Genomic DNA, 26,759 nt, shown 5'->3' with positions numbered 1-26,759 from the left:
GTGACCAGGTAGAACTGGGGAGACAGGTATGAGTTGTCCGTGGAGGCCTAGGAGCTCTTGGGAGGTGCTGTCCTGGGAGTCTTTAGGGCCTGGACTCTGCTGCATGGACAGGGACTCTCAGAGGCCCAGCCGGCTCGGAGAGAGAGGTTAGGGCAGGGACCTCTGGGAGCACACTGGGGAGGGGGCAAGAGGAGAGTTGTGGGTAGATGGTGAGGAAGGTGAGGATAAGGTGTTCTGGGACACCAGCAGGGAGTGTAAGGCGGAAATGCAGAGGGAGGGGGTGAGGACTTAGGGGAGGACCCTGTGGTGCCAGTGGCCTGGGACAGGGGAAGAGCAGAAGGGAGTGACTGCGTGTGCCCTGAAGTGAGGTGTGAGCCATTCCAGGTAGACGGGAAAGGGGCAGAATTTAAGGGAGGGTCTGCTTCTAAGCAGGGAAGGGCACCGGCTGGGACGAAAAGCAGGTAGGGGAAGCCTGAGGAGACAGGCTGTCAGAGGGGTGGGTCTGAGCCCAACAGCCCCTGCTGCCCGGCCCCTCCATCCCATACACAGACAGACGTGGCCTGGCACTTTTTTGCTGAGCTAGTCCAGTTGGTCTGGGTCCTTGCATCAGGTGTCCTGCCTGTACGACCCTCAATCCTGTTGAATACACTTTTTTTTTTTAATGTAAACTACATGCAATGGAGGACTTGAACTTATGACCCTGAGACCAAGCGTTGGATTGGAGGGCCCTCAGTCTTGTTGAGACCCCCACGTTTGGCACAGGGAGTTTGGTTTCTGTCTCAGAGCAGCTGATTTCCCCAGGCGGCTTGTGGAAGTAACCACTTCCCCGCTTCGCAGACTTGGTGTCCTCCTCCCTCGCACGGATTCATGCCTGTCGGGGGCATGGCTGCGATTTCTCAGCCATGGGCTGTTCTTGGTATCCAGCGCCGCTCGGTCTGCAGACAGCTCTGGGTGGGCCATGGAGCCCTCACCGGACTCCCCCAGGAAGATTTCCCCCATTTGTCTGTGAGGTGTGGGAAGATGACAGGGCATGGGGACCCCAATCCTGAGAAGGTCAGGGAGGATGAGGCCAGGGGAGAGGCCCTTAGAGGAAGTGGGGTGGGGGTGTCAGAGCAGAGAGGCCAAAGACAGGTGACAGGACGTAAGAAAGGACAGCTCTTTTATTTTATTTTTTTTAATTGCTTTGCAAATGTGGGAAAACATTGCATTTCCTTTTTTTTTTTTTTAAGATTTTATTTATTATTTGACAGAGAGAGATACAGCGAGAGAGGGAACCCAAACAGGGGGAGTGGCAAAGGGAGAAGTAGTCTTCCTGCAGAGCAGGGAGCCAGATGTGGGACTCCCCTGAGTACCCTGGGATCATGACCTGAGCTGAAGGCAGATGCTTAACGACTGAGCCACCCAGGAGCGCCATGAAAGAAAGGACAACTCTTAGAAGCTTTGCTCAGGGCAGGGACTGGGTTATGAAGAGAGACCAAGTCTGTGGGAGGCAGAAGGCTGGGCACCCAGGGTGTGGAACGAGGGGTGGAAGGCTGGCTGGACAGGTGCATGTGGAGGGGAGCGTGTGGCGGCTGTTGTCCTTGGGAAGGGGGACCTGCGCTGTGTTCAACTTCAGACTGTATTGCTGAGGGGGCAGGACAAGGCTGAGAGGTGTCAGGGAGGGCTCTTCATTCTGCTGGGGGACAGCCATGCCTCCACCTCTGCTGAGTCCTGACCCCTTCCTCGCCAGGTGGTCCAGGTGGTGGCCAAGCTGAGCTGTCTCCTCCCTCTTCTCACCCCCCAGCCTGGGGAACCGCACTGAGGACCTCGCAGGTGGTCCTCTGGGGTCTGTTAGTCCCAGCGATGCCCCTGTCCTCGGGTGAGAAACACACAGCAGGACACAGGGTGTATGCCGGGGCTTGGGTGCCCAGTCAGTGCAACGTGTCATGTTTTCTGCCTTGAGTCCGATGTACTGCACGTGCCAGGTGCGGGGTGGGCGGCAGGTCAGAAACCCTGGGTGAAAAAATGCTGCGCATAGACTGAACACCTGTGTCCTCCCCAAATTCACATGTTGAAATTCTAACCCCAAGGTGATGGTATTTGGAGGTGGGGCCTCTGGGAGGCGATTAGATCTTGAGGGTGGAGCCCTCATGAATGGGGGTTAGTGTCCTTAGAGAGGAGGCCCAGAGAGGTCTCTTGGTCTTTCTGCCAAGTGAAAACACAGGGAAAAGACAATCATCTATGAACCCAGAAACTCATCAGACACAGAATCTGCTGGCTACTTGATCTTGGACTTCCCAGTTGGCAGAACTGTGGTTCCCCAAGCCTATGATGTTTTCGGATGGCATCTGGAACAGAGTTGTGGCAGGGCTCCTTCTGCATTTCCTTGGCTCTGCCCAGACCCCTGACCACAGTGAAAGGCAGGGTCAGGGGTAGCTACTGCCCCATCTCAAGGAGTCTTGTGTGAGCGCATGGTCCTGGAACAGAAAGGAATGCGGGCCAGCCAGACTCCCCTGAGCCAGGAGGTGACCTAGAGTGCCTGGAAGCTGCCAATTCCCATCCTCAGAACAGCCCATCTGAATCGGGCATGTTCTGAGATGGGGGATGAGCCTGCCTGGGCTGGGGCCTAGGATGACTGTGGGGATAGAGAGGTCAACCCAGTGGATGGAGCCTCCTCAGAGTCTTTGGATTAGCATTTATTGAGTGCCTACTGTGTGCTTAGGTCTGCTCTGGACACTCTTCTCACCACCTCACCTGGTCCCCAGCTCCCGGTGAGTCCCGAGTGAGGATCCACCTGTGTCCCGCCTCCCTAGTGTTAGGATGCAGATTTCCCCCTTCCCAGGAGACCCCCTCCGGGCCAAGGGCTGGGAACTGGGGCGCGGGGGAGGAAGGGGGCTGAAAGTATCCCGTGCACAGAGGGCGACGTCGGGTGGGGGGGTGGGCAGGCGCCGCCACCTCCTGAAGGAGTTGGAGTTTCCGCGTGGCCCCTGGACGTGGGCCTGGCCAGGAGGCTGGGAGGGGCGTCCGCTTCCCCTCCCTGGCCTCGCTCTCCTCCCCTCCGCTCCCTCCTCCGGGCGGGGTTCCCGGAACAGGCCGCCAAGGGCGGGGCGAGGAAGCGGTGGCCGTACGGGTCGCTGAGGCTGCCGCCGCACCTCAACCCCTCCTGCTTCTGTCCATCTGTCCTTCTGTCCGTCTGCCGCCCTGCCATGGCTGCGCGGATCCCCGCGCTCCGGATCCTACTGCTGCTGCTTCTGCTGCTCCCGCCGCCTCCAGGTGGTGAGCCTTGTGGGTGGGGGCATTTTGTCCCGGGCAGGCACGGTGTGTCTGGGAGGGGGGTTGCCCGGTTCCTGCGTCCCTGGAGTGTGCCCAGGCAGCACCATCCCCACAGTGTCCCCAACCCCCAGTAACCCCGAGGCAGTCAGCCAGCCACCCAGGACCTGACCTCAGCTCCCCTCCGTGTCTGAACGGACCCTAGGAAGTTGCCACCATTATTGTGCCCTGGGTGACGGTGGCAGTGGTGGGGTCTGTGGTCCCTCAGACGTTCGGAAGGATTGGGTCCCCAGGGGCTGGGGTGGGAGTCCCTGCCTGGTCTTAGCCTAGGGTAGTGGCAGAAGGGAGGCCTGGCCCCCTCCATCAGAGGCCTTCCCTTCAGCCCTATGTACTGGCTGGACTCCCCCACCCGCTGCTCCCATGGCCCTTGTGTTCCTGGAGACGGCTGAGGCTGGCCTCCCGGGTTGGAGGAAACACCACTGTGTGTGTTGATGGTACACTGATGATTCACAGACGGAGGAGGCCAGGCTGGGGGCCATTTCGGGGTGGGAATTGGAACAGCCCCTTGCCCAGCCAGCGGAAGCCAAATGATCCCTCTGGGGTGAGCGGTTTCCTCAAGGAAAAAGGCTTTATTTCCTGGGGGAGCTGAGATGAATCTGGGGACCCGGGCTGGGAAAGTGAGAAGGTAGTTCCCTGGTCCCTGGTCCAGTAAGTTCTGGCAAGTCTCAACCAGCTTGTCGGGGGCCCAGAAGAGCATTTGTGTCCTGGGCTCTTGGTCCAAGCCAAGTGGTGTGTGTATGTTTTTGTCCCCAGCTTAGAGGCTGAAAGGACCCTGCTGGAGGGGGGTCACCTGAGTTTCCGGTAGCGTTGGCCAGGCTGACATACCTACTGTTGGATGGACAGCTGGTTAGGGGAAGCCTGGGAGTGGTCAGGTCCTCTGCGCCTCCAGCTTTGCCCAGAGCAGGGTTCTGCCTGAACCTGCCAAGAACAGAGCACCCCTCCCCCGTCCCCCACTCCTTCCTAGTTATCTCTTCTCAAGGAGGTCACTCAGTGCCTCTGTCTTTGGGCCTCGCTCTGTATGTGATGCACTGACCAGGCTGGGTCTCCAGATTCCAGGTGCTGGGCTGGGATGTTTTTCAGGTGACATAGCCATACTTGAGGGTTTATCATTAGACCTGTCCCCAGGCTACCATAATCATTTGGGTCTTGCTGGACTGGGTGTTCTGTTCGGGATCTGTCCAGGCACAGTCTGGGACCGGCCCCCTCCTGCTGGTGGGCACTAGATCTCTGCTTATGTGGTCTAAGGGTGCGTGGGAACATTTGGTTATAGCATCTTCCTGGAAGTTTGCAAGCCTGTGGTCTCCCAAAGCCTTGGGTCATTTCCAACACTGGTCAGCCAGGTCCTCTCGGCATGACCTGGAATACTGGAGCTCTGTCCTTACCCCAGCCTGTGGGAAGGTCCTTGGATCCTTACTCTGGCTGAGAGCCTTGTAATGGTTCTGGGGCTTGAAGCGGGGCCACTGCCTCGGAGCCCTGGCCACCAGTTGTGTAAACATTTTCTGGGCACCTGCTTTTCTTGGACTTTTCTGGGCTAAGCGCTTCATGGACATGTATGGTGGGTATGACCATGGCCCAAGGTGAGCCTGGTGTGAGGGTGTGGTCTGTGAGCGCCAGGCCCCTGCACTTCTGTGTCTAGCAGAGACTGAGGCTAATATGACTGAGTGGTGAGAAGAGGAAGTTAGGGGCTGAGTGCGGATAGAGCTGGAAAGTTGGGGTGACCATCAAAGCCCTTGGCAGTCCAGCCCGTGCTTTGTGGACCCTGGACTTGATTCTGAGGCAGTGGGGACCTGGGATGGTCCACGAGCAGGAAGTGGCCCCACCGAACTCCCACTTAGGAAGGCCAGGCTTCCGGCAGAAGCCAAGTGGCTGGTGGGGGAGAGAGGGAGCCCGGTTAGCTGCCTCTGCTGTGGGACAGGGGAGAGGGCAAGGCAGATGGGGGCTGTGGCTAGAGGTGGTCAGTGACTGGGGTGGCTCAAAGGCCCCCCAGATGCTTGTGCCTGCTAGCGGTGCTGGGGAAGGGGCTCCGTTGCGCGGACCATGGCCAAGGTCTGGCGTGATGCCTGGCCCTGTGGCCCCCCGATGAACAAGGGTGCTTCTCCGCTCCAGCCCACAGTGAGGTGTGTGTGGCTTCCCATGGACACAACTTCTTCCCAGAGTCCTGTCCTGATTTCTGCTGCGGCAACTGTTACAACCAATACTGCTGCTCCGACGAGCTGAAGAAATTTGTGGGGAACGAGGATAGCTGCGCAGAGCCCAAGGCCAGGTGGGTGCACAGTGGTCACAGGGTGGGAGGGCTGAGTCTGCACCCAGCAGGAGTGTGCATGAAGGAGAAGTTAGCTCTGCCCCTGGCCTCTCAGGCCCTGCAAGGTGGTAGAGCACTGGACCAGGGATGGGGGGTGAGGGTGTGGAGACCCTGTTCTGGGCTGAACCCCCCCCCCCAGAGCTTACTCAGTTAGTCCTCTACCCCTCTTTCCCAACCCTCGAGGGCCCCCGCTCACCCAGCTCCCTCAGTCTTGGGCTGAGCAGGTTTCCCAGGGCTGGTGGCCTCAGCCGGCCCTGTGGCTCACCCCTGGGTATGCACCTGGACCAACAAGGTGCACACCTTGGTGTGAGTCTACCTTATAGCAAAGCATGCACCTGGCTGGGGTAGTATGTGACTCGTGTAGGCATCAACTTGTGGGCCCTGGAGCTCACGTCGCACCCTGCACCATGCCCGTGTCCTCTTAGTGTGGCCAGTGGATTTGCATTGCATCATGGGCTGGAAGCAAGGTCTCCCTTTGCCACATCGGGGTTTCTTTTGTGTTTGATCATAGGGATAGAGAGGGTGGAGGGGGTCCAGCTTCTCTGCTTGTGACAGGTGATCATCACTGGTCTGGACAAGACCAGCCCATGCCGTCCTATATATTTAATCTCACATGTCCCTTCCATTTCCCTCTCACCCCATAAGCAACCAGTCTGTATGTCGTTTTCACTGTTTGTGATTGATTGATTGATTGTTTGATTGACTGATTTTTAAGTTAAAGTTTTTTTTTTTAATTTTTTTTTTAAAGATTTTATTTATTTATTTGTCAGAGAGAGAGAGGGAGAGAGAGCAAGCACAGGCAGACAGAATGGCAGGCAGAGGCAGAGGGAGAAGCAGGCTCCCTGATGAGCAAGGAGCCCGATGTGGGACTCGATCCCAGGATGCTGGGATCATGACCTGAGCCGAAGGCAGCTGCCCAACCAACTGAGCCACCCAGGCGTCCCTAAGTTAAAGTTTTTTAAACTCTGCAACCAACCTAGGGCTCAAATTCACTACCCCAAGATCAAGAGTTGTGTGGTCTACTGATGGAGTTATTTTGTGTTTTGGAAAGTCTACATTGTTTTGTGGATGCAAGGAATGCCCTTACTTTTTGCATTTGGCTTAGGGTTTATAAGACCCAGTCATACTGCACTGTGTGCATCTAGCCTATGTCCACCCCTGTGGTGTTATTCTCTGGGGTGTGAGTATTAAGCTTGCTGTCATAGATGATCACTGTAAGCATCTTCCTGTACTTTCTTCCTCTTTTTTATGGAACCATGTGAGAATTTCTTGGAAGTGTACATGGGAGCAAATTGCCAGGAGAGTGATTTATGTAGGACTTCTAAGGTGTTCTTGGGAATGGCAGCCCCAGGCTACATACCAGCCTACCTAGATTCCTGATGGATCAGAGTCCACCCTTTCACTGGAAGTGAACACCTTTTGGTGTCCTTATATTTTTACATGCATCTTTTAAAGAAAATCCATTCCAGTAATTTTTTTTTAAATACATGAGCATTTCATTTAAATTTAATGTAATTATTGATGTTCTGGGATTTTATTTGCCATCTTATTTTGCGCTTTTTATTGCTCTCTTCTATTCTCTATTTCTTTCTTCTTCCCTTACCATATTGTTTTGCTTTGTTCTTACTCCATTTTTTCTTCTTCTATTCTTTACTTCTTTTACCTTCTGTATTCCTTTATTCCTTTTTCTTGCCTTGTTGCACAGGCTGGGACTTCCAGTGCAATGTTGAATAGAAGTGGTGAGAGCAGATCTCCCTGTCTGGGTCTCAATTTTAGAGAGAAAATATGCAGGATTAGGTATGATGCTGGTTGTAGCTTTTTCATTGGTGGCCTCTATCAGATTGAGGAAGTTGCCTTCTATTTCTAGTTTGCTTGGACTTGAAGGGAATCTTGAATTTTGTCAAATAGTTTCCCTGCATCTGTATTTTTTTTAACGTAATTAATCTTTTTGATGGTACTGTAGTGTAGTTTAGAATTCTTGTTATTTATTGATATAAAGGCAATACATTTTTATAAATTAACCTTGTATCCAGAGACTTTACTAAATTTATGTATTAATTTGAGTGATTTTAATAAAAACTTCTTAAGAACTTTCTACAGAAATGGTCACGTCATGTATAATTAATGTTTTATTTTTTCCATTCCAATTCTTATACTTTTAATTAACTTTTCTTGCTTTATTGCACTGGCTAGGATTTCTAGTGCAGTGTTGATTGGAAGTGATGATAGGTAGCATTCTTGTCTCAGGGGAAGGCTTTCATCATTTCATGATTAAAAATAATTAAATAAAATCTTTTAAAAAAGGGGGGGGGGTGCCTGAGTGGCTCAGTTGATTAAGCTGCTGCCTTCGGCTTAGGTTGTGATCCCAGAGTCCCAGGATCGAGTCCCGCATTGGGCTCCCAGCTCCACGGGGAGTCTGCTTCTCCCTCTGACCTTCTCCCCTCTCGTGCTCTCTCTCACTCTCGCTCTCTCAAATAAATAAATAAAATCTTTAAAAAAAATAATATTTACTGTAGGTTTTTTTTTTTTTTAGGATACCTTTTATTAGACTAAGGAAAGATTTTATTTATTTATTTGACAGGCAGTGAGAGAGGGAACACAAGCAGAGGGAGTGGGAGAGGGAGAAGCAGGCTTCCTCCCGAGCAGGGAGCCCAATGTGGGTCTGGATCCCAGAACCCTGGGATATGACATCAGCTGAAGGCAGATGCTTCATGGCTGAGCCACCCAGGTACCCGGTTACTGCTAATCTGATAGTGATACTAAGAACTCTTTTTTTAAATAAATCCTTGGTGCCCTTTAAATATTTACTTATTTATTTGTGTGTGAGAGAGAGAGACAGAGAGTGTGTGTGCATGAGTGGTGGGGAGGGGCAGGGAGAGGCAAAGAGAGAATTAAAAAAAAAAAAGATTTATTTATTTATTTATTACAGAGAGAGAGAGATCACAAGTAGGCAGAGGCAGGCAGAGAGAGGGGGGAAGCAGGATCCCCGCCAAGCAGAGAGCCCGATGTGGGGCTTGATCCCAGGACCCTGAGATCATGACTGGAGCTGAAGGCAGAGGCTTAACCCACTGAGCCACCCAGGCACCACTAAAGAGAGAATCTTAAGCAGACTCCCCACTGAGTGCAGAGCCTGACTTGGGGCTTGATCTCAGGACCCCAAGGTCATGACCTCACCCGAAATCAAGAGTCAGGCACTTGACTGAGCCACCCAGGTGCTTCTCCTTGGTGTCTTTTATTTTTTTAGAATTTTTAAAAGATTTAATTAATTTATTTGACAGTGAGAGAGCACAAGCAAGGGGAGCAGCAGAAGGAGAGGGAGAAGCAGGCTCCCCGCTGACCAGGGAGCCCAATGTGGGACTGTGGGACTCGATCCCAGGACCCTGGGATCATGACCTGAGCTGAAGGCAGATGCTTAACCATCTGAGCCCAGGCGCCCCACCTTGGTGCCTTTTAAAAGAAACATATTTCTGGGGCTCCTGGCTGGCTCAGTCGGAGGAGCATAGGACTCTTGATCTCGGGTTTGAGTTCAAACCCCATGTTGGGGATAGAGATTACTTAAATAAATAAAATTTTAAATGGAACATATTTCTTTTGGGTAAATACCTAGAAGTCAAATTGCCGAGTCATTGGGTACACGTGTTCAGCTTTGGCAGATACCCCCAGTTTTCTTTTAATTTTTTTTTTTTTTTTTTTTTGACAGAGATCAAAAGTAAGCAGAGAGGCAAGGCGGGGGGCGGGGAGCAGGCTCCCTGCTGAGCAGAGAGCCCGATGCAGGGCTTGATCCCAGGACCCTAATATCATGACCTGAGACGAAGGCAGAGACTTAACCCACTGAGCCACTCAGGCGCCCCTACCCCCAGTTTTCTAGCATTGTGGTAGTGTTTACACTCTTAGCAGCCATGTACGAGAGTTCCAGTTTGCTGTGCCTCCTCTAAAAACTTGGTATTGTAAATCAATTTTTAAAAATTGAGATATAATTACATGTAATAAAATGCACAAGTCTTAATGTTTCAGTTTGATCAGTTTTAATAAATGCATATTTCTCACCTGTAGTACCTCAGTCAAGATCTAGATCATTTCTATTTCCTAGAAGGTTTTAATTTTAGTAATTTTGGTGAATGTGTGGTAAGACCTCATTGTGTTGTTTTCTTTTAAGATTTAAGTGTTTTGAAATTTATTGAGATTCATTTTATGACCCAGCATATACTATCCCTTGGTAAATGTTTCATATGAACTTGAAAAATGGTATATTCTGCAGTTGTTGGGTGTAGTGCTTTTAGAAGTGTCAGTTAGGTCAAGTTGGTTGATAATAGTGTTTAGATCTTTTCTGTCCTTGTGGGTTTTGTCTGCTTGTTTTATCGATTACGGAGAGACCACAGATATGTTCATTCTTCTTTTAGTTCTGTCAATATTTGCTTTGTGAATTCTGATGCTTTGTTATTCGGTGCATACATATTTAGGATTGGTTTGACTTTCTTTTTTCTTTTCCTTTTTTTTTAAGATTTTATTTATTTGATAGACAGAGATCACAAGTAGGCAGAGAGGCAGGCAGAGAGAGAGGGGGAAGCAGGCTCCCCACTGAGCAGAGAGCCCCATATGGACTCGATCCCAGGACCCTGAGATCATGACCTGAGCCGAAGGCAGAGGCTTAACCCACTGAGCCACCCAGGTGCCGCTGGTTTGGCTTTCTGATGAAGTGTTCATTTTATCATGTGTAATATCCCTCTTTATTTCTTGTAATACTATTGTAAACCTCAAAGACAGTATTTTAATTGGTTTTGACAGTGAATATTTATTTACATTTATCCATATCTCGTCTTCTCTGCTGCTTCTTCTTGCTTCCTACATATTTAAGCCTTGGCTGAGATCGGGTTCCTTCTACATCTCATGCAGGTATGCTGGTGTCAAATTTTGTTTTTGTTTTTCTGAAAATGTCTTTATTTCACCTGCGTTCTTAAAGGATATTTTTCCTGGTTATAGATTTCTAGGTTGGCAGCTGTCAACTTCTCTCAGCACTTTAAAGCTTTCATTCCATTGTCTTTTCTTTTCTATTTACTTATTTTTTAGTAATCTCTACACCCAGCGTGGGGTTTGAATTTATGACCTTGAGATGCTTTTCTGCCTGAGCCAGCCAGGCGTCCCATTCCATTCCATTGTCTTCTGATTTCTGTTGTTTCTGTGGAGAAACCAGTTGACAGATTAATTATTGCTCCTTTGCAAGCAACATGTTTTTTTCTGACTACTTTTTTTTTTAATTTTAAAAATTTTTAATTTTTAAAAAATTAAAAAAATATATTTTTTTAGATTTTTTTTTTTGTTTATTTATTTGACAGACAAAGATACAAGTAGGCAGAGAGAGGCAGGCAGAGAGAGAGGGGGAAGCAGGCTCCCCGATGAACAGAGAGCCCGATGTGGGGCTCCATCCCAGGACCCTGAGATCATGACCTGAGCTGAAAGCAGAGGCTTAACCCACTGTGCCATCCAGGCGCCCCCTGACTACCTTCTTTTTAAACTTTTTATTTTTTAAAGATTTTATTTATTTATTTATTTGAGAGAGAAAGAGAGAGAGCATGTGCGCCTGTGTGTGTGTGAGCCAGGGGAGGTTCTGAGAGAGAAAGAGAGAGAGAGAGAGAGAATCTCAAGCAGACTCCTCATAGAGTGGGGAGCCTGATGGGGGGCTCGATCCCACTACCCTGAGATCATGACCTAAACTGAAATCAGGAGTCAGATGCTCAACTGACTGAGCCACTGAGGTGCCCCTTTGACAACTTTTAAAATTTTTCTTTGTATTTGGTTTTCAGCAGTTTTGGTGTGATGTTCCTGGGTATGGCTTTGTGCTGCTTGGGGTTCACAGTACTTTTTTTTTTTTTTTTAAGATTTTTCTTTATTTATTTGACAGACAGAAATTACAAGTAGGCGGAGAGGCAGGCAGAGAGAGGGGGGGAAGCAGGCTCCCCGCTGTGCAGAGAGCCTGATGTGGGGCTCGATCCCAGGACCCTGAGATCATGACCCAAGCCGAAGGCAGAGGCTCAACCCACTGAGCCACCCAGGCGCCCCCACACTACTTCTTGAATTGTTATTTTTTTCTTCAGTTTTGAAAAATTGGCAGCCGTTATCTCTTTGAAGATTGCTTCTGCTCCATTTTCATACTCTTTTCCTTTTAGGACCCTAATTACACATATGTAAGACTTAGCTCTTGTAAACCTCTTATATTTCATATCTTGCCCACCATCTTCTGTCTTTACATTTACTGTCTTTTTGTGTATCTGAGCTTCAGTCTACGTGTATTAGACCTATTCTCCAGTTTATGAATTGTATCTTCAGCTCTGTCTAGTAAATTATGAATTTGTAGTATTGCTTTTTAGTTCTAGAATTTTTGTTTCTTCTTTTATATTTCATGTTCTCCTGAAGTGCTCAATTTTTTCTTTGATCTCCTTGAACTGTGTATGTGATGGTGTTTAATGTCAGTGGCTTTGCTATTTGAGGCCACATGGGTACTTCTGTGGTCAGTTACCTGTGGTCACTTGTGTTGTATTCACGTTGTCTTGTGTCCTCGTGTTTCTGAAACTTTTTGATAGTGTGCCTGATGTCACATTTTCAAAATTGATTATAGAAATTTGGAGCCCAGGACTTCTTCCAGGGAGGATTTGTGTTGCTTTTGCCAAGGTCACAGCACTCTTAAGACTGTCTTGGCCTGGGACCCCCTGGGTGGCTCAGTCAGTTAGGCGTCTGCCTTCATGAAGCTCAGGTCATGATCCCAAGGTCCTGGGATGGAGCAGGCTCCTTGCTCAGGAGGGAGCCTACTTATCCCTCTGCCTGCCACTCCTCTCGCTTGTGCTCTCTTTCTGTCTCTCTCTCTGACAAATACATAAAATCTTAAAAAAAAAACCATGTTGGCTTAAATGCAGACAGAGACAGAGGATTAGAAACTGAGCTGTCTACTCACTTCCTCCCTTCTTCTCGGGGCTCGGGGCACAGCTTTTGAGGTCTCATCCCAAGTGAGTGGGAATCACTGGGGACTGCCCACCTGGTGGACTCTGGGTCTAATCTCTATTACCTGAGACCTTCAGAGAACAGGGCCTCAGATGCGAGCCTTACTTCCATGGATCTTTCTTTCCAGCCACCCACATACCAGCTTGGTTTCCTTTGCTCTCTTATTGCTCACCAAAGCCTATGCAATGATTTTTTTTTTAACTTTTATTTAGGAATTCTCTGTACCCAACGTGGGGTTCGAACCCATGACCCTGAGATCAAGAGTTGCGTGCTTTTCCAAACTGAGCCAGCCAGATGCCCCTGCACACTGGTTATTTTTTTTTTTTTAAGATTTTATTTATTTATTTGACAGACAGAGATTACAAGTAGGCAGAGAGGCAGGCAGAGAGAGAGAGGAAGGGAAGCAGGCTCCCTGCCGAGCAGAGAGCCTGATGTGGGGCTTGATCCCAGGACCCTGGGATCATGACCTGAGCCGAAGGCAGAGGTTTAACCCACTGAGCCACCCAGGTGCCCCTACTTTTTTTTTTAAGATGTTATTTGTTTATTTGACAGAGAGAGAGAGACAGTGAGAGAGGGAACAAGCAAGGGGAGTGGAAGAGGGAGAAGCAGGCTTCCCGCACAGCAGGGTGTCTGATGCGGGTCTCAATCCCAGGACCCTAGGATCATGACCTGAGCCAAAGGCAGACGCTTAACGACTGAGCCACCCAGGCGCCCTGCACACTGGTTTTTAAAAAATATTTTCTCCTCAGCTTCACTTTTCCTTCAAGTTTAGGATATAGTTGTTCCTAATGCTTTTAAAATTTTATTTTAAATTATATTTAATTTAATATTTTAATTATATTTACTTAATATATTATATATTATAATAGATATATAACATATAATATATATAACAATTATATTTAATTTAATATTTTAATTATATTTGATTAATGTATTATATATTAAATTATAATATAATAACTGTACATATCCATCACCTGCTTCCATAGTCACCAACACTCTGATATTGTTATTCCATATACCTCCCCCCCTTTTATTCTCTGATCATTTTAAAACAAAATAAAAATTAAAACATCATAAATACTTCTCCCAGGGACGCCTGGATGGCTCAGAGGGCTGAGTGTCCAACTCTGGATTTTGGCTCAGGTCATGATCTCTGGGTCCTGGGATCCAGCCCTGAGTTGGGCTCTGCACTCAGTGGGGAGGCTGCTTGAGATTCTCCCTCCCTCTGCCCCTTCCCCGGCTCTCTCTCTCTCTCTCTCTCTCTCTCAAATAAATAAATAAATAAATAAGTCTTTTAAAAAAATGTCTCCTTAATTGTTAGTTTTCATCTGTACGAACAAGTCCTTTATAAAGAGTTATTTGTAAAGAAATATACAAGTTCTTTGTAAAGAAATATAATCATGATTATATTTGGCATAATTAACAGTAATTCATTAGTAATTTTCAATGCCAGTCTGTCTTTAGCTGCCTCCACTTGTTCTAAAGTGCCTTCTCACAGGTGGCTTGTTCCATTCGGAATCCAAAGAAGGTTATTATTGTTTTTTTTTTTTTAAATTGAAGATTAGTTGAGTACAATATTCTGTTAGTTTCAGGTATATATCATAGTGATTCAGTATTTTCATATGTTACAAAACGATCCCCACAATCAGTGTAGTTACCATACAAAGTTACTGCAGTATTATTGCCTGTGTTCCCTGTTACGTACATTACATCTCTGTGGCTTATTTATTTTATGACCGCAGATTTGTACCTCTTAATCCCCTTCACCTCTTTCACCCGCCCAGCCCCCAGCTGGCCCTCCCTCTGTAACCACATCTTTGTTTCCTGTATTGATGAGTCTCTCTTTGTTTTGGTTTGTTGTTTGCTAGATTTCACACAGAAGGGAAATCATACGGTATTTCTTTCTCTGTCTCATTTCAGTTAGCATCATACCCTTTGGCTCCATCCATGTTGTGGAAAATGGCAAGATTTCTTTCTTGTTTTGTGACTGAGTAATATTTTAGTGTGTGTGTGTGTGTGTGTGTGTCCCATCTTCATTTTCCACTAATCTACCAATCAACACCTAGATTGCTTCCATTTCCTGACTATTATAAACAACTCTGCAATGAACATAGGGGTGCATATATCTTTTCAAATTGGCATTTTCGTTTTCTTCAGATAAATACCCAGAAGTGGAATTGGTTATATACGGATTATATAGTATTTCTGTTTGTAACCGGTGGGGGGAACCTCCATGCTGTTTCCCCACAGTGGCTGCACCAGTTCGAATTCCTATTAACAGTGCACCCAGGCTCCCCTTTTTCCACATGCTCCACAGTACGTGTTGTATTTTGTCTTTTTGATACTAGCCAATGAAGTTATAACTTTTTTTTTTCATTTTTCAAAAGTTTCTTTATTTTAAAGTGAGAGAGGAGAGGGCAGTGGGAAGGGGTAGAGGGAAAGGGGGAGAGTCTCAAGCAGACTCTGCCCCGAACATGGAACCTGTGTGGGGCTTGATCCCACGATCCCCGAGATCACGAACTGAGCCAAAACCGAGAGTCAGACGCTCAACCAGCTGTGCCAACCATGCACCCCTGAAGTTATTACTTTTTTTTTGGAAGAGGGAAACAATTTTTTTAAAGATTTTATTCATCTGTTTCTCGGAGAGAGAGTCCACAAGCAGGGGGAGCAGCAGGCAGACAGAGGGAGAAGCAGATTCCCCGCTGAGCAGGGAGCCCAATGCCAGCTCCATCCCAGGACCCCGGGATCATGACCTGAGCCAAAGGCCAATGCTCAATCAACTGAGCCATCCACCTGCCCCTGAAGTTATTACTTTTAAAGTCTTTGTTGTACCTGTAGTTCTTTCCTCTTTTTTATTATGCATTTTTTCCTTTTTTTGTCTTTTCTCCTTGATGAGTCTTGCCAGAGGGCCTGCCAACTTTGGGTTTTTTAATCTTTTGTATTATTTTTTTGTGGTGGTTGTTCTCTTTTATTTTTGTGCTTCCCTTTATTAATCCCTTCCTTATTTGGGGGATTGGCTCTATTAGTTATCCCCCAACTTCTTGAGTTTAACATCTTACTTTTAAAGATAAATAAATTTCTGAGGCAGCTGGGGTGCTCAGTCGGTTGAACATCTGACTCTTGATTTCAGTTTGGCTCATGGTCTCAGGGTCATGAGATTGAACCCCACATCAGACTCTGTGCTCTGGGAGTAGTCAGGTTGAGATTCTTTCCCTCTCCCTCTGCCTATCCTCTTGCCTATACACTTTCTTTCTCTCTGTGAGATAAATCAATCTAAAAAAAAAAAGATAATAAATTTCCCTCTAATAACTGCATTAGCTGTGTTTTTTACCTGTTTTATTTTAACCTGTTGTATTTTTGTTATCCAGTTTTACTAATTTCTCTCTCTCTCTTTTTTAAGATTTTATTTAATTATTTGTGAGAGAGAGAGAGAGAGAATGAGAGGGGAGTGGGTCAGAGGGAGAATCAGACTCCCCGCTGAGCAGGGAGCCCAGTGCGCAGGCTCGATCCTGGGACTCTGGATCATGACCTGAGCTGAAGGCAGTCACCTAACCAACTGAGCCACCGAAGCGCCCAGTTTTACTAATTTTTTAATTTCTTTTTCTTTCACTTGGCACAATTTTATTTATTTTTTTTCTTCCAAATTTGTATTTAAATTTTGGTTAGTTGACATATAGCATAATACTGGTTTCATGAATAGAATTTAGTGATTCATTACTTACCTACAGCACCCAGGGCTCATCATAAAAAGTGCCCTCCTTGGGGTGCCTGGGTGGCTCAATCGTTAAACATCTGCCTTTGACTCAGGTCATAATCCTGGGATTCTGGGATCAAGCCCCCTATCGGGCTCCCTACTCAGCACAAAGCCTGCTTCTCCCTCTCCCATTCCCCCTGCTTGTGTTCCTTCTCTCGCTGTCTCTCTCTCTGCCAAGTAAATAAATAAATAAATTTTTAAAAAAGTGCCCTCCTTAATGCCCATCACCCATCTAGCCCATCCCCCACCCCCTTCCCTCCGTTAACCCTCAGTTTGTTCTCTGTAGTTAAGAGTCTTTTATGGTTTGCCTCCCCCTCTCTCCTTCTCTCTTGCTTTTCCCTTCCCACACATTCTTCTGTTTTGTTTCCTAAAATCCACATATGACTGAAATCATGTGATATTTGTCTTTCTCTGACTGACTTATTTCACTTAGCATAATACATTAGCTCCATCCACTTCATTGCAAATGGTAAGATTTCATTCTTTTTGATGGCTGAGTAATATTCTGTTGTATAGATATACTACATCTTTTTTTTCTTCTTCTTTTTTTTTTTTTTTAAGATTCTATTTATTTATTTGACACAGAGAGAGAGATCACAAGTAGGCAGAGAGGCAGGCAGAGAAAGAGGGGGAAGCAGGCTCCCTGCTGAGCAGAGAGCCTGATGTGGGGCTTGATCCCAGGACCCTGAGATCATGACCTGAGCCCAAAGCAGATGCTTAACCCACTGAGCCACCCAGGCGCCCCTACATCTTTTTTTCTTAAAATTTTATTTTTGTATATTTTTGTTTGAGAACGAGAGAGAGAGAGAGTGTGTGTGTGCCCACATGCACAAGTGTGGGGGAGGGGCAAAGGGAGAGAGAGAAGCAGGCTCCCTGCTGAGCAGGAAGCGCTACTCAGGGCTCCATCCCAGGACCCTGAGATCATGACCTGAGCTAAAAGCAGACACTTAACCAACGGCACCCCCCTGGTGCCCCGATATACCACATTGTTTTTATCCATTCATCAGTCAGTGGACACTTGGGCTTTTTCCACAATTTGGCTATTGTTGACAATGCTGCTGTAAACATCGGGGTGCATGTGCCCCTTTGAATCTGTATTTTTGTATTACATATTTCTTAATTTACTTTATAATTTCTTATTAATGCACATTATTTTTGTTGCCTTTTTTTTTTGGTAGCGTGTTAGTTTCTCAAGGTGTGAGTTATGTTCAGTATTTCTTTTTTCATTTCGTTGCACAGTAGTCTTCCTTTGCTGATTTCTAACTTCATGGCACTGTGGTTGGAGAAGATAGCTTTGTGTGTTGCCCATCTTTTCAGATCGATGGAGCCTCTTTTTGTAGCCTTGTATGTAGTGTCTACTGGAGAATGTTCTGGGTACACCTGAGAGGAGTGTGTGGCCTTGTAGCCTGAGATCCTAGGGAGTGTGATAGTCCTCCTCAGGAGGCCGTGAGGAGTCTTCTGTGGCCTGTACAGGATTGGTTCTTGTGCATTTTGTGCGTTTGCTGAGGTAGTGTTTGTTCCAGGTGTGCTGGGTGGGGGCTTGGGTGTGTCAATCATGAAGCTTTCTCTTTTCAGTGTGTCTGCCGGTACCGAGCCCCTGGAGCAGCTGGGCTCGGCGCTGAGGTTCCGTTCCAGCTTGGACAGCGACCCCATGTCAGGGTAAGTAAAACCTGCAGGCGGGGTCCATCTTCCTGGTGGAGGTGACAAGGGTCTCAGTGGGCTAGAGTGAGGGCTTTGGGGACTGGGATGCCACAGAGGCATTGTAGTGCGGCCCCAGAGTAGCTGACCAACAGGTTCCTTGATTCTTAGGTTGGAAAGTCGAGTCCTCATCATTGTGGACTGGGGATGGGGGGCTGGGGTTGACAGTTGAAAGGCCAAGTGTAGGAGGTCCGTATTGACCTAGGTGATGGGGTGGGCACTGGTGACTGATGAGTAACGAGTGGTGGTGGTGGTGATGGAGGTGATGGTGGTGACGGTGATGGTGTGATGGTGACAGTGATGGTGTAATGGTGACAGTGACAGGGCAACGGTGACAGTAGTGGGGTGATGGTGGTGACAGTGACAGGGTGATGGTGATGGTGACAGAGATGGGGCAATGGTGACAGTGATGCGGTGATGGTGATAGTGACGGGGGAGATGGTGGTGACAGGGATGGGGAGATGGCGGTGACAGGGATGGTGTGACCGTGGTGATGGGGATGGGATGATGGTTGTGATGGGTGATGGTGATGATGGTGGCAGGGTGATGGTGGTGACCATGACAGGGCGATGATGGGGAGGTGGTAAAGACACTGGGATACTGATAAGCCTGGTTCCTGTGTCAGGGCCTGTGAGCCATGGTTGCTGTGTCAGGGCTCTTCTATCAGGGGCCAGGGAACAAGGCTGTCTCCCAAACCTCAGTTCCCTTGGCCAGGTTCCTGCTCTGTCTTGTTGCCACCGTGACGGGTGTTGTGACGCACCCTTCACGTGGGCGGAGCCAGCGTGCAGCCACGCGTGTATTTTCCTGGTGGGGTCTGTTCCACGTGCTGCCTGCCTCGGCCCTCGTGGGTCTAGAAGCCCCTCTCAGGAGATCTGCACAGGCCTGGCCGCCCCTTGGGAAGAGGACCCTTGGGGCTCCGGGCCCGCATGGGGGTCCAGGTATGCGCCTGCCCTTTCTGCCCTGCAGGCCTGGGTGGGTGCGGGGTCTCACTGGCCACAGTGGAATCAGGACAGGGCTCCCGGGAGCGGGGAGGGAAGAGGTACAGCCTGTGGGCCCTCCTCAGAGCCCAAGGCCTGGCCTTGGCCCTTTGGTCTGCGGGCGGGTCCTGCGCCCTTGGCTGATGGGAGAATGACACCCTGATGAGCCCCTCCCTCCGCACGCAGGGGGCGCCCTTCCTTGGCTGAGTCCCAGAACTGTGGGCTTTCTGACAGCCCCACAGGACCTCCTGCTGTCCAGCCAGCGTGGGCCTGGGGCAGCCCAGGAGTGCGCCTTGTCCTGAGGACAGTGGAGTGTTCTGGGCAGTGCTGGTCTAAGCGGTGTTTAGGAAGGAGACCATTCTGGCTGCTCCAGGGAGGATGAGGCTGGGAGGGGGTGACGGCCATGGCTTCCCAGTCCCAGGTATTGGGAGGCTGGAGGGAGACTGGGCTTGGCGCAGAGAGGTGAGTGCCTGGCCTCTGCCCTGGTGACGGGACGGGAGGTCCAGGCCTGTGAGAGGATGTGGGACCAGGAGGGGGGCCGGGGTAAGGGGCTCAGGTTGGGTGGCAGGAGTGTGCCGAGGACTGAATCTGAGGGTCAGCAGCATTTGAAGAAGGGCCTCGGGAGATGCTGAGAGGGAGGGTTTGGAGAAGCAGAAGGAAAGAGGAAGATGTGTGGGCTGTGGGCTGTTGAGGAATGTGGACTCCCTACCACAGAGGCCGTGGCACCCTTGGGAGGAGTCGTTCAGTGCAGCGGACTGAATAGTGAGCCGGAAACTTGTAGGGTGAAGTGAGTGTGGAGGCTTCAGGGAGCCATTGCGCTGCGAACTCTAGACAGGAGTTGGAGGAGGAGTCAGAGTGAGGAAGGGCTTCTTGGGTGCTGGTAGAGACTTGAGCTCAGAGAGGGGACAGAGGGGACACTGCAGAACCAGGTCCTCGAGGGGCATGGGAGGAGAGGCTGCCGGGGCTGATGGCCGCAGCGAGGTGACTGAGTGTGAGCACAGGAGCACCTGTTCCTGCCCGAGGTGTGCGCCCAGAATGGGGGCTGGTGGGAGGTGTGCACACGCCTGTGTGTGCTGGGGGTGCCTGCTGCCTCCCGCCCCGGCTGTCCTGCCCACTGGGGAGCGTGGGTGACGGCAGTCGTGCTGCCCCATCTCTCCCTCCCTGCCTTCTGGCCAGCGCCCCTGTGTCTTGGTCAGCACCTGCCTTATACAGGTTTAGGGCTTGGGAAGCAGCCAGAAGGGCAGGGTCACCAATGACACATCTGTGTTCTGCCCTGTTGGCCAAGGGCACTGTTTCTCTGCTGGAGTGTTGGCTCTGTGGTGGGGTTCAGCCCCTGCTGCCCAGGCCATGGCTGGAGCTCCAGTAAAGCTTCAGTCGGGGCAGAAAAACCCCCACATCTCCCTCTGTGGGTAACTCCTTGGGTTCTGCAAGAATGAGGCCTCAGGTCAGAGCACAGGGACCCAGAGGAGGTCTCCTCTGCCTGTCACAGCCTCCATGGGTGGTGTCTTCCCTTCACGTGGGCCCTTTGCTCCCTAGATGTGGCCGTGTTGCCTATGGGCCTGAGGTTGGCCCAGGTCTTCTGTAGCCTGCTCCCCAACTTGGGCGGGTGAGCCCCATCCTACCCTGTTGAACGGTCAGTGTCTGTGTCCACTCTTGGCTTGTACGCTCCCCAAGTGCATACAGGGGCCTCAGTCCCTGTCATGGTTCTTTTGGACCCTAATATCATTGTCCTTTCCGGTTCCTTGCTACTTCTGGGCAGGATCGACGTGTATTTCAGCATCTGAGTGGTAGAATGCACGGCTGCAGGCCCCAGGCAGGTGGCTGCTGGCCCTGACTGCTGTGAGTGATGGTGTGGGAGAAAGACATGCAGGTCTGTTAGGTGCGGTGGGGCCGTGGTACACCTGTCCCAGCTCTCCCAGGATCCTTTGTGCGGCTCTCACACCCACGGGGTCATGGCTGGTCCACCGCCTTGCCAGCATGATGGTGAAAGTGCTGTTGTCCCCGCTCCGGAGAGGGTTTTCCCCAGTCCCTACACGAGGAGTCTTCAGCCTTCTAGAACCACGCACTTCAGTCCTGCACACTCTCTGCTTGGGCTGATTCTGCTTTTTTTTTTTTTTTTTTTTTTTAGGTTTTTTTTTTTTTTTTTTTTTATAGAGAAAGAGATCACAAGTAGGCAGAGAGGCAGGCGGAGGGAGGCCCCACATCAGGCTCTCCGCTCAGCGGGAGCCTGCTGTGGGGCTTGATCCCAGGACCCTGAGATCATGACCTGAGCTGAAGGCAGAGGCTTAACCCACTGAGCCACCCAGGTGCCCTGATTCTGCTTTTTGAACTTGGCCTTTGGACTGTCTGATCTGGGAGGTAGCACCAATGTTGGGAAACCCATTCCTTCCTCTCAGAGGCATGGTTCCACTAGAACTGTGGCCTTGGGTACCATAGGCCCCTACCACACTCTGGAACCACCCCTCAAATATTACCCTTCCTCAGAGCATCATGCCTGGCCGCCCTACTAGGTGCTGCCCATGGGGTCTCTGTGTGAATTTTTTCATCCATCAAATCCCTGTTGAACACACACAGTGTGCTCAGTGCTGGAGATAGAGCAATGGCCCAAAGCAGGTGCAGTCTGTGCCTCTGTGAATCCACAGGCTAGAGGCAAGATGCACGTTAATCAAATGCTCACAGAGTATATGTTTGTAAACTGAGGGAGACAGGGATTTAGTTCCATCAGAGCATTTATCAAGGAGCCTGAACTTATCTGGATGGTCAGGGGAGATGTCCCCAAGGAAGTGGTATTTTGAGCTGAGTTCTGAAGGGTGAACAGGAATTAATTACATGGAGGACAGGCCAGGCAGGAGGAACTATATATGCAAAGGCCCTGAGGTCAGATTATAGCATGGTGCTTTGAAAAACTGGAAGGAAGGTGATGTGGCCAGAGCACAGAGAACACGGTGAGGTAGGAGGTCCAGACCACACAAGTTTCATTTTTAAAAATTTTTAATTTAATTTAATTTTTTTTTAAGATTTTATTTATCCATTTGACAGACAGAGATCACAGTAGGCAGAGAGGCAGGCAGAAAGAGAGGGGGAAGCAGGCTCCCCACTGAGCAGAGAGCCTGATGTGGGGCTCGATCCCAGGACCCTGAGACCATGACCCGAGCCGAAGGCAGAGGCTTTAACCCACTGAGCCACCCAGGCGCCCCCACAAGTTTTTTTTTAATAGACTTTGTTAACTAAAGATATTTTTTAAATTTTGATTTTATTTTTTAAAAATTCAGTTAGTTAACATATATTATTGGTTTCAGAGATAGAGGTCAGTGATTCATCAGTTTTATATAATATTTATTAACTAAAGATTAAAATTTGTCTTATTTTAAGTTTTACTGTCTGGTGAGACAAATCATAGATTTTTTTTTCTTTTATTTTCAACTATCATATATATGTATGTGTGTGTATATATATGCATATATATATGTATATACGTATATATATGCACCCCCACACAGAAAATTACGCATAGATACATAAAGGGGTTTTTTTTTTAGGACTTAAAAAAATTTTTAAGTAATCTCTACACCCGGTGTGGGGCTTGAACTCACAACCCTGAGATCAAGAGTGGCATGCTCCACCGACAGCCAGCCAGGTTCCCCAGATACACAGTTTAACAAGTAAATTATAAATCAAATTCCTGGAGATCTCAAGAGCTGCGGGAGCCATAGAAGGCTTTTGAGCAGGGTGACATGATCAGACCAGGCAGATTGGCCAAAGGCACTTGAAGAGGCTTCTGCGTCGTCCTGGTGAGGCAGGCTAGTGGCTTGGAGCACGCGCTGGTGGGAGAGGGGAAGCTGAGGGGACTCGTGTGTCATTCCAGGGGCCCCCAGGGCTGCTGGTGGACCTAGATCGCTGAAGGTGCCCATCAAGGAGGACAGCTGCAACAGGGCTGGTGGGCTGAGCAGGAGTGTGGCTCTGTCCCCCACACGTCGGATCCAGGGCAGCATCTGGGCAGGAAGGTGGACAGCCATGGTGTGAGGCCAGACTCGTCAGGGCAGGCGAGGCTGGGACAGGGGCCACTTTGGGAGGACCGCTGGACAGCCCTGGCTTCCCTCCCTGCTCCAGGCCTCCCTGGCACCGCTGGGCCTTGCTGTGTCTTTAAGAGCTCTGCGCTGACGTCAGAGATAGGGGAGGGCCAAGATTTGCTTTCCTTTCCTCGAAAGGGGAGGAGTTTGGAACTGAGTGGCCCGCGATGGAAATAGGGGAAGTCCAGGGCTGCTGGAAGCCCGGGAGTGAAGGCGGAGGCTAACATGGGGTGAGCTTGGGCGCCATACTCTGTGTGTGTGTGTGTGTGTGTGTGTGTGTGTGTGTGTGTGTGTCCCCGTGTCCCCATTCCTTGGGGGCAGCAGCGAGTCTGGGAGGTGCTTGAGTCCCGGGCGGGTGACCCGCAGTGATCAGTGGCTTTTGGTTTGTGAATGCGGTTGTGTACTTTGGAATCCTCAGTGTGAAAGGTCTGTCACTAGCCTGTCCCTGGGCTGTTTGGGGCCCTGCTGAGATGATGCTGCCCCTCTGGACTGTGAGGGGAAGCCCCTCCACCCAGGGGTGGGTGGGGTGGAGTGGGGTATCCCCCCCCCCGGGGGGCCCCCCCCCCCCCCCCCCCCCGTTTCCCCTGGGCCTGCCGTGAGGAGGCTCCACGCCCAACGTGGGTGGGGCTTGAACTCACGACCCAGATCGAGAGTGGTCTGCTCTACCAGCTGAGCCAGTCAGGTGCCCCTCCTTCCACGTTTAAATATTCCAGGTGCTGTCACCAAACATGTGCCTTTTCTTAGGGTTTGGTCCCTGGCAATAGAGGAGGAGAGCAAGGGACTCCATCTGCCCTTGAAAGTCAATGTTGGTGAACTTCCTGTCCAGGGCCTGCCCTTTTTTTTTTTTTTAAGATTTTTTTTTTTTTAACTATTTACTTATGAGAGAGAGTGAGAGCATGAGCAGGGAAAGGGGCAGAGGTAGAAGCAGGCTCCCCAGGCTGAGCAAGGAGCCTCATGCGGGGCTCCATCCCAAGGGCCCTGGGGCCATGACCCGAACCAAGGGTAGAGGCTTAACCCACTGAGCCACCCAAGCACCCCTGGGTCTGCCTTTTCTTAAAGCCCCTCTACTCTGCTATGGTCCTTGCTGAGGGGCTGGCATCAGGCAGGGAGGCCTCCTCTTCCAGAAGACAAGCTTAGCTCTAGCACCTCCATATCAGCCACCTGGCTCTGCTTATCCACTTGGCCTCCTGGTCAGAGCATGGGAGCCCAGGATATATGCGAACTCCTGGCACGGTGCTGGGCACCCAGTGGGCTCCCTGTCACTCCGGGGGGCCTGTAGCCCCTCTCTGGGGCCAGTGGCGGGGCTGTGTTCCCTGCGTGCCTCTCCTCACTGTTCTGGGCACACTGGCCTCTGCTGTCCTGGGATTTCTCCCCCGCCTCTGTCCCTTGTGCTTCCATTCTCCCCCAGCGTCTGCTCCCTGTACTGAAGTGTGGGCTCCCAGGGGCCGTGAGCTAGTCGGTGTCACCCCCAGGGACTGGCTTAAGCCACGTGCCCGAGGACCTGCTGCTGAGTGGTTGGGGTGAACAAGATGGGTGTGTGATCTGGAGACCCTCGAAGAGGCGGGACACAAGAGGGGTCGACACTGGGTGAGGTGCTTTATACAGACTCACGAAACAACCCCGTTTTACACTGAGGAAATGGTCGGAAGGAGGTTCAAGTTGCCCCACCTGGAAGTTGCCCTGTGTGGCCCAGAGTCTCCTCTGGCAAGAAGGGTGCCCCTGGGAATGGTGGGGTTGTGGAAGCTAGGGTGGGCTGGGTGAGAGAGGCCCTGGGTCATGGCCGGCTTTTTGGCAGGTTTGGGGCAACGGTAGCCATCGGCCTGACCATCTTCGTGCTCACTGTTGTCACCGTCATCATCTGCTTCACCTGTTCCTGCTGCTCTCTCTATAAGATGTGCCGCCGGCCCCCGCGTCGTAAGCACGCCCCCCCCCTCCCCAGCCCCCACCCCGGGACCCTGGGTGCACAGGTGCAGAGCCCAGGGGCAGGGGGGTGTTGCTGACCAGGGCCCTGGCTTGGCTAAGCTGGAGTGAGGGGGGCTTGGTCCTGACTGGGATTCTCTTTGCAGCGGTGGTCACCACCACCACGGCCACAACGGTGGTGCACACCCCTTACCCTCAGCCTCCGAGTGTGCCCCCCAGCTACCCAGGACCGACGTACCAGGGCTACCACCCCATGCCCCCACAGCCAGGGATGCCAGCAGCACCTTACCCGACACAGTACCCCCCGCCTTACCCTGCCCAGCCTATGGGCCCCCCAGCATACCACGAGACACTGGCTGGTGAGTACCACTGCCAACGCCAACCCTGCCTGGTCCCCCATATCTCCTGCCACTGTCCCCTCGTGCTGCAGTCCTCCAGGTGCACAACCAACCGGTATCCTCTTCTGTTTTCAGGAGGTGCGGCCATGCCCTACCCTGCCAGCCAGCCTCCTTACAACCCGGCCTACATGGACCCACCGAAGGCAGTTCCCTGAACATGTCCTTGCTTCTCTGGCTGCCCCTTGGGGCGTGTGTGTGTGTGTGTGTGAGAGAGAGAGAGAGAGAGAGAGAGAGGGAGAGAGAAAGAGAGAGAGAGAGAAGGTGGGTATGGAGGCATGGTCTTTTTCTCCCCACGCATGGTGTTTGTGTCCGGTTTGTACACGAGGCTTCTTGTGACGCCGACATGGTGGGGAGCAGTCCTTGCCAGAGTTGCTGGGACCCTACTTCATTCTCTTCCTCACTTGAAATTGTGCTCTTTTGAAATCTCAAAATTCAAAGACTGGGAGTTCCTTCCCATACTGTCCCAGGGAGACCAGGCCGGCGGGGCTTGCCATGCCAGGACAGTGAGGCTTTTTGTGGGCAACGTGCCCATGTGTTCTGGTTTTGGCGGAGTGACAAGCCATTGCTCAAGGCCATGGCCTGTCCCCAGGGTGTGGGGTACTCTTCGAGGAACCAGAGCCATCATGGCATGGGGGTGAGGCTTGGGGCCTGGCTAAGCAGACATCCTACAGTGCCAGAGCCTGTGCCATGCCCAGCAGAGGGTGGACAGCCTCCTGAGACCGAAACACTTGAGGCAGAGGCTCAGCCACCCGAGCGCGGTCTGCCTGGACTGTCCTCCATCCTCCCTGGGACCAGCTGGAGGGCCACGTCCACCCACGGCTCTGGCTGCCCTGGCTGCCCTGGCTGGCCACCCCCACCACAGGGCGGCAGGGCAGCCTCTGTCCACCTGCACACTCAGGTGTCCTCCCTGCAGTGTTTTTGTTTTCCTTTTAGCCAAACATTTTGCCTGTTTCCTGTTTCAAAATGTATGTGATCGTTTTTGTGAGGCTGGACCTCCTGGGTCCTGGAAGGAAATTGGCCCACAGTGGAGAGGGACCGTCAGGCCTCTGATAGGCCCTGCTTCTCCCGACACCAGCTTCACAGAATAGCCAGCTCCTGTACCCCAGTCCACAGTGTGTCCTGGCACCTAGGGCACCTGGGCCAAGGGGCCATCTGGACCAAAGGTGGAAGGGGGCCCTAGGTGGCTGCTCTGGCCCAGACATGAATACCTCGGTGTTCCCTGTCCCTCTGTTAATATCTCACCAGATCTGTCTTAGCTTTGTACCTGTTGATGTGTTTCTGAGAGTCTAGGGTCTGCAACTTTGTTTATAATAAATGCAAACATTTGAGGCT

The 26,759-nt window shown here is 50.5% G+C and overlaps 1 protein-coding gene across 3 annotated transcripts; it reads left to right on the top strand.

Annotated features, from left to right (window-relative positions):
* The first annotated feature begins 3,082 nt into the window (after nt 1-3,082).
* On the top strand, nt 3,083-26,756 carry LOC111144267 (shisa family member 5). 3 transcript variants are annotated; one of them, XM_022498493.1, is made up of 6 exons: nt 3,083-3,252; nt 5,416-5,572; nt 17,940-18,023; nt 24,905-25,023; nt 25,176-25,388; nt 25,503-26,756. In XM_022498493.1, the coding sequence occupies exons 1-6, from the start codon at nt 3,186-3,188 to the stop codon at nt 25,580-25,582; spliced, it is 720 nt and encodes a 239-aa protein (XP_022354201.1). In that variant the 5' UTR covers nt 3,083-3,185; the 3' UTR covers nt 25,583-26,756. The 3 variants fall into 3 exon arrangements, with proteins under 3 accessions (XP_022354201.1, XP_022354202.1, XP_022354200.1); XM_022498494.1 differs by having other exon boundaries at nt 3,100-3,255; nt 24,905-25,020; XM_022498492.1 differs by having other exon boundaries at nt 3,102-3,255.
* The last annotated feature ends 3 nt before the right edge of the window (nt 26,757-26,759 follow it).

Source organism: Enhydra lutris, unplaced genomic scaffold, assembly GCF_002288905.1.
Source record: "Enhydra lutris kenyoni isolate GAN:26980312 unplaced genomic scaffold, ASM228890v2 scaffoldscaffold10, whole genome shotgun sequence".
Lineage (NCBI taxonomy): Eukaryota > Metazoa > Chordata > Mammalia > Carnivora > Mustelidae > Enhydra > Enhydra lutris.
The sequence above is the reverse complement of the archived record's forward strand: the minus strand, read 5'-3'. Positions and strand labels throughout refer to the sequence as shown.